General features: G+C 37.2%; 1 protein-coding gene across 1 annotated transcript in view; it reads left to right on the top strand.

Moving 5' to 3' along the window:
• Positions 1 to 5,290: 5,290 nt before the first annotated feature.
• The window catches only part of LOC104893770 (cleavage stimulation factor subunit 77), a 41,157-nt gene continuing 32,132 nt past the window's right edge, over positions 5,291 to 14,315 (top strand). The window contains exons 1-5 of the mRNA XM_010679906.4: positions 5,291 to 5,516; positions 5,613 to 5,704; positions 5,810 to 5,872; positions 9,050 to 9,159; positions 9,363 to 9,463. Of these exons, the coding sequence (XP_010678208.1) occupies positions 5,639 to 5,704; positions 5,810 to 5,872; positions 9,050 to 9,159; positions 9,363 to 9,463 (340 nt within the window). The 5' untranslated portion in view covers positions 5,291 to 5,516; positions 5,613 to 5,638. The remainder of the gene's footprint in view (positions 5,517 to 5,612; positions 5,705 to 5,809; positions 5,873 to 9,049; positions 9,160 to 9,362; positions 9,464 to 14,315) is intronic.

Below are 14,315 nucleotides of genomic sequence, written 5' to 3'. Positions count from 1 at the left end.
AATTCAAACTCCATCCCGTAAAACTACTTAAGTTGAAAATACTTTGTAAAATAGTATATTAATAGTTTTGGAAGTCATAACACATATACACATATACACATATATATAAGCACTGAATAAACATATCATTATTAATTCAATTAACCCAGTTATTCAAGGAGAGGAAAGAGAACGCCAGTAAGCCGGGGTCATTCCCCTGTAACCACTTGCTTCAACATAGTAGGCCGGGGAAACCCCTGTAACCACCTACTTGTAGGCCGGGGAAACTCCCTGTAACCACCTACGAAAAATCATAATGGCCATAATAACAGAGTCCCTAGTGTGCACACCCTTCTACTTGGATCACAACAAGATAGAAGGAAGACATTAACAGAATAATCAGCATAGTAACCAGAGAACCTGTAGGGGCCGCTGAACCACTCATACAGGGCAACCTGTTCATCATTTCCCTCCGATATTTCACTTTACGTGATTAAATCTTTTAATTCACGTCATCACATAATTCACATATACATTTACGTCATCTTATTCAATTTACGTCATCTTGTTCAAACCAGTGTGAACATATTCATCATCATAATCTCAATTCATTCATAGAGATTTCAATAATTCATTTCATAACACGACTGTACTTGAGTTCATTATCACTTCGATTTATAATCATTCATTAACACAAGTTCTTATCAATTTAACTTTCATAAAGTCTCAATATTAATAACGATAATAATCTCATGATAATCATAATGATATAGTAATAATAATAATAATCGTAATAATCATAATAATAATAATAATAATAATAATAATAATAATAATAATAATAATAACATTATTAAATGACATTAACCGATTTTAATAACGTTATAATAAACATCGTTGTCATATCGTAAATCGTCCATTGTCATTATTCATAATCGAAATCCATAATCGTTGTTCATTTTGTCATTCGTATTCATAGTCCACATTAATTCGATAACTCATAATTATAGTCCATACTTATAAATTTTATAAGCACATAATAATCACGTAATCAATTCGTTTTACGCTAATGGGATCTATGTTTAGATGGACATCGAAGATTACCTCGTGACGCGTACCCAAAGTTAACCTCACGAACTTATTAGCGCTCTTGATAGTCCTTGTCTACGAAATCGGAGTCTACAATGAATATTACGAGATCTAAGTTAGTTCCTAAATAACCCCTTTTTATAAAATAAGCAATTTAAATAATCCAATAACTTTAGAGAAATTATTAATGAACTTAAGAGAGTTTATAAATCAAAGTTTTATAGTTTTCACACTATATATGACATCATTTTTAATATTCATGAAATTACTTCAACTTAATTTTATTAACTTAAGCAACTATTTTAAACATAGAAAACTAACTTTATATTACTCCTTGTTTTAATTTAGAAAAAATTAGAAAACATTATCAAGTTTATAAAAGATTAAAAAGAAACGGAGGGAGACAGCAGGGGCGACAGAGGAGCACGAAGAGGAGTTGGGGGGGGGGGGTTTGGCCGGTGATTTCCGACGGAATTCAGGCGAGGAAGGTCGCTGGTTGGGCGTGGGTCACGACGCAGTAGAGGGGCTGCGACGGGTTGCAGGGGGTGTGCGAAGTGAAGGCTGGGTGGGGTGTCTGTCGCGGTGGTTGGTGCGTTTCAGATGGTCGGATGGTTTTCGAGTGGTGGTGAAGGTTTTCCGGCGGTTTGAGATGGTGGAGGAATGGTGGTTCGAAGGTTGTGATAATGGTGGGTTTTTGAAATTTTTTTTTTTTTTATCTTTTAAAAACAGAATTTCAGAAATTAGAGAGGGAGAGAGAGAAATGAAGCAAACCTTTGAAGTTTAAATTGTTTGCTTGAGCAATGGAATGTGTTTGGGTTGTTATTTATAGAGGAAATTTTCTGGTTTTTGGAAGCTTGGTCAAACTCCATTAATGGAGGAAGGTGAAGCTATAGAGTAGCTTCTTCAATGTTTACCCCCTAAAAATCTGATATTGGTTGGGAGATTGATTTATTTTTACTGACAAGTATTGCAAGTTGATGACTCATTTGACTATTTGACTCTTTTACTATTGAATTGGAAGGAGAGGAAGGTGGTGAAAAAACTGATTTTCACTTTCTCTTTTTTTTTTTGTTTTTAAAATTACCTTTTTCTTTTTGGCTAAAGGACACATGGACTATGGATTATTGGGCTTTGGATTAATGTGGATGGACAACATGGGTGGTAATCTGTATAAGAGTATTCATAATCAAATAAAGGGTTTAATTTATTTAGAAATAATAAAATGAATAATAAAACAAATAAATGATTTATTTGAAACTTGCTAAAATAAATCAAAACTAAATAGAATCATTATTTTAATAAACATAGTTAATAAATAAAATCTCATTATCATAAAATAATTTTAAGTGGAAATAATGTTAAATAATAATAAAATAATCTTTGAAAATTCGGGGTATTACATCCTGCATGTACAACTCTTGCTTTCTAGATTTACTATTAGAACCTCCATACCACATAGCACTTCAAACTCCATTTTATCAGATGCAAAAACATGATAGGTCTTAGCATATTCCTTGTTTGTTTCTAGCTTCTTTCTTATTCTAGGACAAATATCATCCTTTGCTCTCTCCATTGATGTTCTTTTCAAGAACAATCTCTCCGATCCGTAACTGCCCTCCTAATATCTTCTAGCATTCCCCAAATTGGCTTTGACCTGGATTCCAAAATCCACCCATTAAATGTTTCAGCAAGATTGTTCACCATAAGGTTGCACTTTAGTGTGAATCCTAAAACCAAACTTACAAAAAGTGTTAGGTTTCAAAGCCTTGAAATCTTCTACAGTTGCGGTGGATAATACAACCATCTCCTGCAAGGCTAAATCAAAATCTGCCTTGTTATATGCATAAACAACCAGCCAAAATTTTTCTTTCAAACCATCTTCCTATGTTTTTTGTGCCATGGAGGCCAGATGTGTCTAGCAAGATTGTTCACCATAAGGTTGCACGAGGGATGGAGTGGGAGGGGGTAGTGCCGTGGGGTGGTTGAGAGTGTGGCGAGAGAGGAATGGGTGGTTGAGGGGGTGGTAGGTTGAGGAGAGAGAATGACAGAAGGAATAGGAGGTGGTTGGATGAGAGAGAGATGTGGATTAGGGTTTAGAAAGGAGAGATGAAAGAGAAAAGGGAAATCAGAAATGGGAGATGGGTTTGAGTCTATAAGAGATTGATGGTTAGATTTTAATCCTTTTCAAATTTAGGGTTCTAATTCATGATCCATGATATTAATCTTTGGCCAATAGGAAAAGAGAATGATATAGTACATGGATTGATGACTTATCACATGATTGACAATCTTATATTTTTTTTAATCTTACTCATCATTCTTGTCTTGGTTTAGTAACTTCTAACTTTAATAATTAGTCAATTATTTTATTAAATTGAAATTTTGGTTATTTCTATTGAAATTATTATGATTAGCGTTTAAGTATTATTTAAATAGAGTTATGAATTGAGTTTCTAAATTTTAATTAGACTCTTTGTAGCGTTACTTATACAACTATCAGTCTATTACTCAATTAAGTAATAGTATAATTATATTTACTTAAGTAAACATGTATGTAGTGTTACATTGACATAGATTATTGACTTACAATAATACATTTATTGATCTCGTTCAATAACAACTTGTTTCAATCCAATTACATGTTTTTAGTTTCGAAATGCAGTTCACATGAAGACTATTAAATAAAATATTGTATTATTTTTGAATTAGCTTATAATTTATATTGATACATTCATTAATCTTATCTAGTAATTAGTGAGTTATTGAGTTGGTATAATTCCAAGTGAGTAACTGACTGAATGCTAAGTTAACATATGGTTGCTAATACGTGACTAACTAGTAAGTACTTGTTAACTTATTGACTTATGGTTGGTATGTGTACCATCACTTATATAAACTATTGTTATGTTTATTGTTATTATTGTACAACATATTAACTCTCGTTATAATCACTTAGGTAGTTAGACCTCATATGAACCGTTGATGTAAATATATGATTATCATTTGTTATAATATCATAACATATCAGGAGTCGTGTACTAAAATATTAATCAATATAGTATTAGAATGGTTTTATAATTATATTAATACCATTGTACTACTAAAATGATTAAACATATTGATAAAATAGTTTGTTTATACTTTATCATATATAGTCACAACATAATACATATATATCGTGTTATATTTGTTATTGTTCTTGCTATTATTAGCATTGTTGCTACTATTACTATTTATATTGTTATTATTGTTAGTATTCTTGTTCTTATTTGTATTATTATTGCTATTGTTAGCATTGTTACTATTACCGTTATTATTTGTATTATTATTATTATTATTATTATTATTATTATTATTATTATTATTATTATTATTATCATCATCATCATCATCATCATCATCGGTTTTTTTTTTATTATTATTATTATCATTATCATCATAGATATTCACAAACTTATATATCAATCATAATGCTTATAATAATAAACTATTTATATAAACCTTAGAATTGATCGTCTACTCGTTATTATTGTCGTTGGTTATAATATATAATATTAGAACACATGAAGAGTCGTTCTATTCCTTTACTCATTAGAGTGGTTATACGCAATTGGTTAGACGAAATAAGAGTTGACTAAGAGAATACTCTAAACATCACGATAAACAATATAGTGTTTTATTAGTTTTTTTTGTTATCATCCATATATTTATCGCACACTTACATATGTATATATATATTGATCTTAATGTTTTTAATAATATAATTCGTTTACAAAATCCATTACAAATCAAAATGACCCGACAAGGAGTCAACCGAAATTGAATGAACGTTCAATAGCAAATGGACCCCATGTTTCACAATGATAGAACTAAGGTCATTAGTGATTCAACCCGAATACACCTGACTCTACCCAAGCATACATGAAACCCAAATACGACTTGCGCAAACTTGGTTAAAAATTGTCCACAAGCGATCATACCCGATAATGGATCGACTTGTAAATGGAACGTTCAGACCTGTTCGACACCCGACAATCTCATGTTGAACAAGAACCTGACCAATCACAACTTGACACATTGACTGACAAAATCCTAACTTGTCCAGATCTGACCTGATTTGCCTTGGGTATACCCATAACCGGTTTAAGAAACTGTTTTGACAGTATTGACACCACTAACCAACACCCTACTCGAAAGCATATAAGAGAATCCGATTATCAAAGGCACGTGAGTTCGAACATCCAGGGTCAGGGATAGGAAAGTGAGATTAACACAAACCCGAATGCATAAACAGACACAGCAGTACAGCACTCACCTCGCCGGAGTACGGAACCATCAACTGTCTTGCTCAATTAAAGGCTCAAACTCATCAACCCCTCAAATTCTCTTGCCAATTTTTCGTTTAAAAATTGGACACAAGTTGCAGCTTCATTCTCTCCATTTTTACAGTTAGTTTGCCCCTTTCTAATCTTTACTCTCTCTCTCTTATACTCCTCTTCATAGGACTTTGATTTTGCTAATTGGAATTTGGTTTTGCGTTCCAGGATTAATATTTCCGCTGTAAATTGACATGGCTGAGATTATCGATAATAATTACAATGTCGAAGCTGCTGAGATTTTGGCTAATGAGGCATCGGTAATTTTCATATATCAATTTTTTGTATTTTCATGCTCTTTAGTGTTTTCCTTATATAATTTGATATTAATATTGTTTATTGAATATGTTTACTATTATTATTAGCATCTGCCAATCACTGAAGCAGCTCCTATATATGAACAACTTCTGGCCATATACCCTACTGCTGTAAGCTCTTTCTTTCATTTTAAACATATCATTGTTAATATATTGTAATTTTGCCAAGTTTGTGATAGTGAAGTACTGTAAATATAATATTTTGGAAATTTATGGTTTATAGGTAGATAGTATTATGCTTGGTAATGGCCCATGTCACGACCAATGTGTTATTTATTCTGCTATAACTATTGCAATATACGCTTCTGTTGTGGTGAAAGTAATATTGGTGCAGTTTCATTATCATCAAATTTTTTTAAATTTTTAGATAAAAGGTTTTTTTTTGTTACTATAATACTATATTAATATTGTCATTGTTGATAGTTTGGTTATTGTTGCTGCTGTGGCATTTGATGGCGCTGCAGTTGGAATTAAGATGACACCATACTTATATTGTATTTGGTTTGAAGTGTTTGTTCTTTTATGTGACTTTGTGTAATAGCGAATCTGCAACATGAAACACTAGTCGGAGTATCATAATCTAATTCGAAGGGGAAACAAAAGGGAATAATCATAATTTAGTGAAGATAGCAATTTGGGATACCTAACAGGGAAGCTTCCTGCACTAAGCGACTGAAATTGAATTGTCCTTGCCATTATTGACTTCTTCACGCTCTCTCCTGTTAGCCGTATCACTCCCATTTTCTCTCTCTCATATTAGCCATATCACTGTCATTCTCTCAAAATTAGACCACCACACCCTCCTCCCTATTTCTCCTTTGACTTTGCGCACCATGAAACTCAAACTTTTTATTATTACCTTGGATCACGATTAATCCTACGGATCCCTAGGATTGGTAGATTCTTATACATATTTTGTGGGTTCAGACTATGATTGGATATCTCAAGTATACGAACCAGGGAAAAAAAACGCGGTCGCGGTCGCGTTCGCGGGAACGGTCACGTTTTCGCGGGAACAGCTTGTAACGGGCAAATAGAACGTTTCGCGGCCGACGCAGCGTGAATTTTTTTAAAAAATTCACATAATATGTTTCAACTTTATTTGCATTTTTTAGTTTATGTAGCATTATTACAACATAATATAATCAAATCTAATAGAATATCATGTTTCATCAACTATATAATTAAATCATAGAAAGAATTTGGCCAATGTTTGAAAAAAACGGATGTAACGGGGATAAAAGCGTTCTAACGCGGCGAGTTCGCGTTACGGAACGGACAACGCGGCGAGAAGTATGTGAATTTTATTATGGCGTTCCGTAACGGGATTTCGCGGAACGGCAAATCCAAAATCCGTTACAGAACGGCCGTTCTGTAACGGAACGGGAGAGTTTTAATTCCGTGATACGAACCCCTTCTACCCATCACCAAATTTAGGTATTGAACCTGACACTTACATGGACAATTGACCATGAAAGTCTCAATTTAGTGTATCTGCCACTGGAATCTTGGGGCCTTCTGAAGTGAGAAATCATATGGAGAGAAATACACAGAGGAGAAAGAGTTAAAGAATTGTGCATTGAGTTTTGAAAGTGTTTATTTAGGGAGGGAGGAGAGTGAGAGCCTGAGAAGTTATGCTAGTCGAAGAAGTCATCAACCAAACAATTTGATTAAGCAAGGGAACGCTTTAGAAGTTGGAAACGATATCATACCTTGTCACTATCGTTGCATGCTTTCATTTGCAATATAGGATCTTGAATGAAACAGGCTATAAGGATCTTTGGTAACTTTTTGCTGGTAGCTGTGCTTTTTCTCCTATCTTTATCCGCATGCTATCAATTGCTTTGTTCTTTCTGTTTGGTCAGAAATGGCTTCTCTGCATTTGTTGCAATAAGCCAGTTAGGTTGCGCAAATGTAATTCTCACCCTTGACTGTGCTTTAATGGTGTCTGTGCTAAGTGGTAGTTATGGTTGTAGTTTCATTGGAATTCTAGTTTTGGGGTGCTCATTTTGGTGACTTTGTGAAGTTTGGCAGCTTAATTCGTGATGTGAAAATCTGTCTTTATACACCTCTCGCACCTTTGTGCAGTTAGCTGATCCTTAAATTGATATTGGTCAGATGCACAATACGATCCTTCAGAATATGTAGATAAAGATGATAAGCTTGCCGTATACTCCCGCCATCCCCCAAAAAGGACTTTCCATTTTTAATTTTGGCACTATTCATAAGTAAAGAAAATCATCTAAAATTTTCCAATGTATAAGAAAAACAGTCATGTAGGTCTTGTTTGATTCGTCTGATTGAGTACATTGCGAAAATCAAACTTTTATAAGTTTTACTAATATGTAATTGAAGATATTAGGCTCCGTTTGGTAGGGCGTAAAACATTTTCAGTGTAAAATGATTTTCATGGAGAATAATTTACAATGGAAAACACAATTCCAGAATTAGTTTTTCGTTGTTTGGTTCCATGTAAGGAAAATGATGAAATGAAAGGAAAATGTAAGGGAAAGTAAGGAGGTAGTGAAAGGAGTGTACAAGAGAGATAAGGAAAACAGTTTTCCAGGGAAAATGGTTTGTAATTTTACCCAAGGAAAAATGATTTACACTCATTTTTCAACCAAACAATGTAAAACTGAAAATAGAGGAAAACAGCTTTCCAGGAAAACGTTTTACGTCGTACCAAATGGAGCCTTAGTGATAGAAAATGTGCATCGGCAAACGTGAAAGGGAGAAATGGGAAGTTCTCTGGGGGATGAAGGGAGTATCTCATGACTATGACTCATGTAACTTGATCTGTGACCCTTTTGATTAAACTGCAAATCAGTCTGCCTTTGGAGCTACTCACTTGACCCAGAGGGGAAATTGGTGATGAATAAATCATATAAAAGGGTATGAGATTTCATAAGTGGACTCTAGTTTAACTGTTCATGCTTCCTGTGGTCTCTGGCAAGTGGTAGTTTGAACATGTAGATAATTTAGATTCCTATGGTGTTTTTTCATGCTGCAATATCAAATGGTTCTGATGAACCCAAATCCTGCCTCTTCTGACATATCTCTTTAACAAGTGACCATGATGATGAAAATCCATTTGTTTGCTTTTTCTGAGAACTAAGTTTCACTGAAATGAAAAACATGTTAAATTGTATTGAGAAGATCTGGTCTGATTTCCTCCTCTCTGATACTGTCTCTAACAGGTTTCCTGGATAATATAATTCTGTTGTCCATTGTGCATTTGGAATCCTAACCTGATGTATATAAATCCAAACTTAATAAATTCATTTGCAGGCAAAATTTTGGAAGCAGTATGTGGAGGTACAAATGGCTGTTAATAATGATGATGCTACAAAACAAATCTTTAGTCGTTGTTTGTTGAACTGCCTTCAAGTTCCTCTTTGGTGAGTGCCTTTTTTTCATGTTGACTTTACAATGTACAATCGGACATGCTAGCTTGCTCTGTGAATTGGCCTTACATGCTTTTTGAGGGGAGTTGCTGCATGTGATACCCTAGTTCCTTGGTGGCTTTTGATACATACTTTTCCTTGTATGTTGCCTAGTATTATCAACATATCTCATTGTTTGCCCAATATTGTGTCTATAGGAGGTGCTACATCCGTTTTATTAAGAAGGTCAACGAGAAGAAGGGCTTTGATGGTCAAGAAGAGACAAGGAAAGCCTTTGATTTTATGCTAAATTATGTGGGTGAGTAAACTCTCCTTGCAAATATACTTTAAGAAGTTTCAGTAAGATGTATACTTTCTGAATTTTGTCCCACTATGTGTGTGATCACCATCTTTGCCCCACCTGTTTGTTTAGTGTTTTCGCTTTAGGAATAGCGTCTTGTCTGACTAAAGGATTGTATAGCCTTCAGTTGGTGAGCTTTTTATTTTTATTTTTATAATTAATATCTATGTTCCTCATCGTCTAAAAGTCACATGTCGGCAATTCTTGTATCTTGAAGTTGGATAGTATAGGCATGGAGCAATAAAACTTGCTTGCTTTTGTATTGTATCTGCAAGTTGGGTACATCCTTTTAACTGTGATGAACGAAGCCAAACCATGTGTTCAACACGTGTACTCCAGCCGCCACAAGAGGGGAAAAGATCTTCTAGAAGGGAATAATTAGGGGACAATAGTTTTGGGGGAGGATGCCAGAATTAGTTACGGAGAGAAAGAATGATGTCAAATTTTGTTAGTGAGTGGGAATATAAAATGGGAAGGGAAAGTAGAGAGGGGGTATGCATGAATTTTGTAAGGAGAAACTAGTAGTGGGGAGAGTACAAGGTGTCTCGAATACTCAACTTATCTTTGTTGCTTTCAATGAAATACCAATTCCTTTTAGGCTTATTTTCTTGTCTGCTTTTGCTTTACTGTGTTCTTGATCTAGAGTGCATATAGTTCATCTCACGTGGTATGAGAGCAAGATCATGGCACCTGAGACAAGCACGCACAGGATTGAACAGTTGGAGGATCAATTCTCGGATATTGATTCCTTCATTGCTTTCAAAGTAGACCAAGTAGTGGATAGGGCTATTATTGCTCCTATCTCATCTCTCCGGCAATCTTTGAGGGATCAATTGTTGGAAGGGCAACTTGATGTCACGAAGAAGATTGGGGAAGATATGGAAGCGTTGGTCATTCGTTTGGAGAGAAGGGTGGACCGGTCTCGGGAAACCCAGGAGGTGGAGGCCCATCAATTGAGGCTGGATCAAGCCAAATTTCAGGAGGAAGTTAGGGTGGCGATGGCGAGTCGGGAGGTGGTGCACGACTCTTCGAACGAATGTTAGGTGAATAGCGCGAACAGAGGAGAAAGGATCGGAAATGAGGGGCAATAATCGTAGGTGATGATGGGAGATTCGAAGGAGGTGTCGGATCTCGTGGAGGTATGGGCGGATATTTGGGGAACTCAGGTGGTGGCCCTCCATGAGGGAGTGGTTAGGGAGGAGGTAATTGGCGGTACAGGAAGTTGATGCCCTTATTTGATGGATCCGACCCGAATGGGTGGATAGTTAGGGCGGAACCTTACTTTGGGTTTTATGGCTTAAGGGAAGCAGAGATGATGTATGAAGCGGTGGTGTCAATGAATGGAGATGCTTTACGGTGGTGGCACTGGGAGAATAAGCGCCGCTCAATCCGGTTGTGGGAAGATCTGAAAACAATTGTCCTACGACAGTTTGGACCGGAGTGGATCTTTGAGTAATGGCTAGCCACCGAGCAGACGACCAGCGTGGTGGAGTACCGCCGGAGATTCATTTGCGTCAATGATAGGGCATTAAACAAGGAAACAGTTCCGGATAAGTATCCGATACCGGTTATTGATGAGCTTCTAATAGAGTTGCATGGTTCGACATGTTTCGGAAAACATGATCTCAAGGCGGGTTATCACCAAATTTTGGTGAAACCGGAAGATACTCACAAGACCGCGTTTTGCACTCATGATGGGCACTACGAATTTTTGGTGATACCATTTGGGCTCACCAATGTTCCAACAACGTTCCAATCACTTATGGACGTTGTTTTTCCCCCTTATTTGAGAAATTTCGTGTTAGTCTTCTTCGATGACATATTGGTGCAGAGTAGGATGCAAGAAGAACATGAGAGGGTGGTGCTCGTCTGCTGGATACTTTGGCACAACACACCTTGTTCGCTATGAGTTTTAGAGAAGGGAAGTAGCCTACCTAGGGCATATTATGTCTAGCCACGGGGTAGCGGTGGATATGGACAAGGTCAAGGCGATGTCGGAATGGGTAGAGCCGAAAAATTTAAGAGAATTGCGAGGCTTCCTAGGGCTCATAGGTTACTATCGCAAATTCATCGCTAATTATGCTCACATTTCACAGCCACTAACTCAGCAATTGTGCAAATATAGTTTTGGGTGGTCTCCAAAGGCTACAACAGCCTTTAAATTGTTGAAGGCAGCCATGACGAAGCCCCGGGTGTTCGCAATGCCAAACTTCCATAAAATGTTCATACTATAGACGGATGCATTGGGGTATGGCGTGGGGGCGGTGTTCATGCAAGAGGGACGACTCATAGCTTTTTTCAATAAGATTCTTGGTCAACGATCTCAACTCAAGTCAATTTACCAGAAAAAATTGATGGCTATATGTCTAGTGGTGCAAAATTGGAAACACTATTTGTTGGGAAGGTTCGGACCGATCAACAAAGTCTACGGTTCATTTCACTACAAAGAGGAATGGGGGGTGGGTAAGTAAGTTAATTGGATTTGATTTTGAAATTCAATTCAAATTGGGAGCTTCAAATAGGGAGGCCTACGATCTCTTATGCAAGAAAGGAGGAGTGGAATTAGGGGCTCTGGTCACTTCTAGGGGGGGTCAATTGGCATGAATTAGAGGAGGAGATTAAGAAGGATGAGCTGCTAGTTCGCATCAGGGCAGATATTTCGGCACAAGAAAAAGAACATGTGGGATTTACCGTCATCGATAATAAATTGCTGTATAAGGGCAGACATGTAATACCAAGAACTTCCTCTTTTGCTCCACATCTTTTGCTAGAGTACCATGACTTTCCGGTGGGCGGGCACCCCGAGCACTTGAAAACTTATCTATGCATGGCGGCTGATTGGTATTGGGTGGGTATGAGGAGAGACGTGGCAAAATATGTCCAGCAATGTACGGTATGTCAATAGCAAAAAGCGTCACAACATTCCCCAGCTGGACTACTTCAGCCATTACCGTTACCTACCTTAGTTTGGGAGGATGTGACGATGGATTTCATAGAGGTATTACCACTCTCCAAAGGGGTGGATATTATTCTAGTCGTGGTGGTAACCACCATTTCTAGAGGCTTGACGGAGTTCAGCTGTCTGGAGGGAAGAATTCAAAATCAAAACGTTCTTATGCCTCAACTGGATCAATTTACTTATTTCACACAATTCTTCTGGTTATGCCTTTTCTTCTTGACTTTCTATATTCTAATATGCAATGATAGAGATGGAGTACTTGGGATCAGCAGAATTCTAAAACTACGAAATCAACTGCTTTCAGGCTGTCAAAAATATGCTCATTTTTTTGGTTTCCGTCACGTTTTACTGTTCTTTCAGTGGCCGATGTGTCTGTGAAAGAAGTGGTCCGTTTTGCAGGGGATTCCCGCATCTATTATATCTGACAAAGACCACATTTTCTTGAGTCTGTTTTGGAGAGTATTATATCGCCTACAGAGCACTACTCTCAAGCGGACTACGACTTACTATCCACAAACCAATGGGCAAACCAAGAATGTAAACAAAGGCCTTGAGACTTAAGTTGTTTTGTGGCTGGACACCTAAGGTTTTTGCCAAATGGCTTCCTTCGCCAGAATTCTTTCATAATACTTCCCCTCACGTTTCTACCAAAATGACTCCATTCAAGGTGCTGTCTAGGAGGGATCCTCCACATGTATTATGGATGGGCCGTGGCCACACTCCAGTGGACCCATTAGAAGAGTTATTGAAGGATAGCGATGCAATATTGGATGACTTACATTTTCACTTAATGCGTGCCCAGCATAAAACGAAATTGGCTGCTGATTCAAAGCGGAGGGAAGCGCACTTGAGGTACGAGACAAGGTTTTTCTCAAACTACAGCCCTACCGACAATGTTCTCTACCAAAACGGCCTTATGAGAAGCTGGCCGCAAGATACTATAGGCCTTTTGAGGTGCTGCACAAAGTAGGAGAGGTGGCTTACAAGCTTAATTTCCCTGCGGATAGCAAGGTGCACCCTGTTTTTCATGTGTCACTCTTGAAACATGCTGTTGGGGATGTGCCAGTGGGAGATCACATACCCGTTCAGTTGAACTCAGAGATGGAGATTATTGTAGAAACATAAGAGCTTTTGGATTTACATTGGGTGCAAGAAGGGAACATGTCTCGTGCTGAACCACTCATTAAATGGCAGAATTTGCCACCTTTGAGGCACCTAGAGAAGATGTAGAGCTCACCCATGCCTGGAATCCTTCCACCTTGAGGACAAGGTGAGAATTTGGGGGTGGGTATTGATGAACCAAGCCACGTTCGAGGCGCCACAAGAGGGGAAAGGGTCTTCTAGAAGAGAATGATTAGGGCACAACGGTTTTTGGGGGAGGATGTCAGAATTTGTTACGGAGAGAAAGGATGATGTCAGAGTTAGTTAGTGAGTGGGAATATGAAATGGGAAGGGAAAGTAGAGAGAGGGTATGCATGAATTTTGTAAGAGTAACTAGTAGTGGGAGAGTACTGGGTTTCTCGAATACTGAGCTTATTTTTTTTGTTGCTTTCAATCAAATACCAATTCCTTCTGGGCTTATTTTTTTGTGTGCTTGTTTGTTGTTATTGCTTTGCTGTGTTCTTGATCAAGAGTGTAGGGAGTTCATCTCATAACTTACTGTTCATGTAGCCTTAGCTTGTGTATGCACTATGCAGTGTTTGGGGCCTGAAGATTGCTAATTCATGTCGATGATTTTAATAAATAGAACGCTTGTTATATACTTGAATCTAAGCTGTTGCTGACCCCCAAATAACGCATGGGCTGCACAAAATCTCTAATCTAAATATGTGGTTCTTGTACTAGGAGAGA

This window comes from Beta vulgaris, chromosome 5 (genome assembly GCF_026745355.1).
Source record: "Beta vulgaris subsp. vulgaris cultivar EL10 chromosome 5, EL10.2, whole genome shotgun sequence".
Classification (NCBI taxonomy): Eukaryota; Viridiplantae; Streptophyta; class Magnoliopsida; order Caryophyllales; family Amaranthaceae; genus Beta; species Beta vulgaris.
The sequence above is the reverse complement of the archived record's forward strand: the minus strand, read 5'-3'. Positions and strand labels throughout refer to the sequence as shown.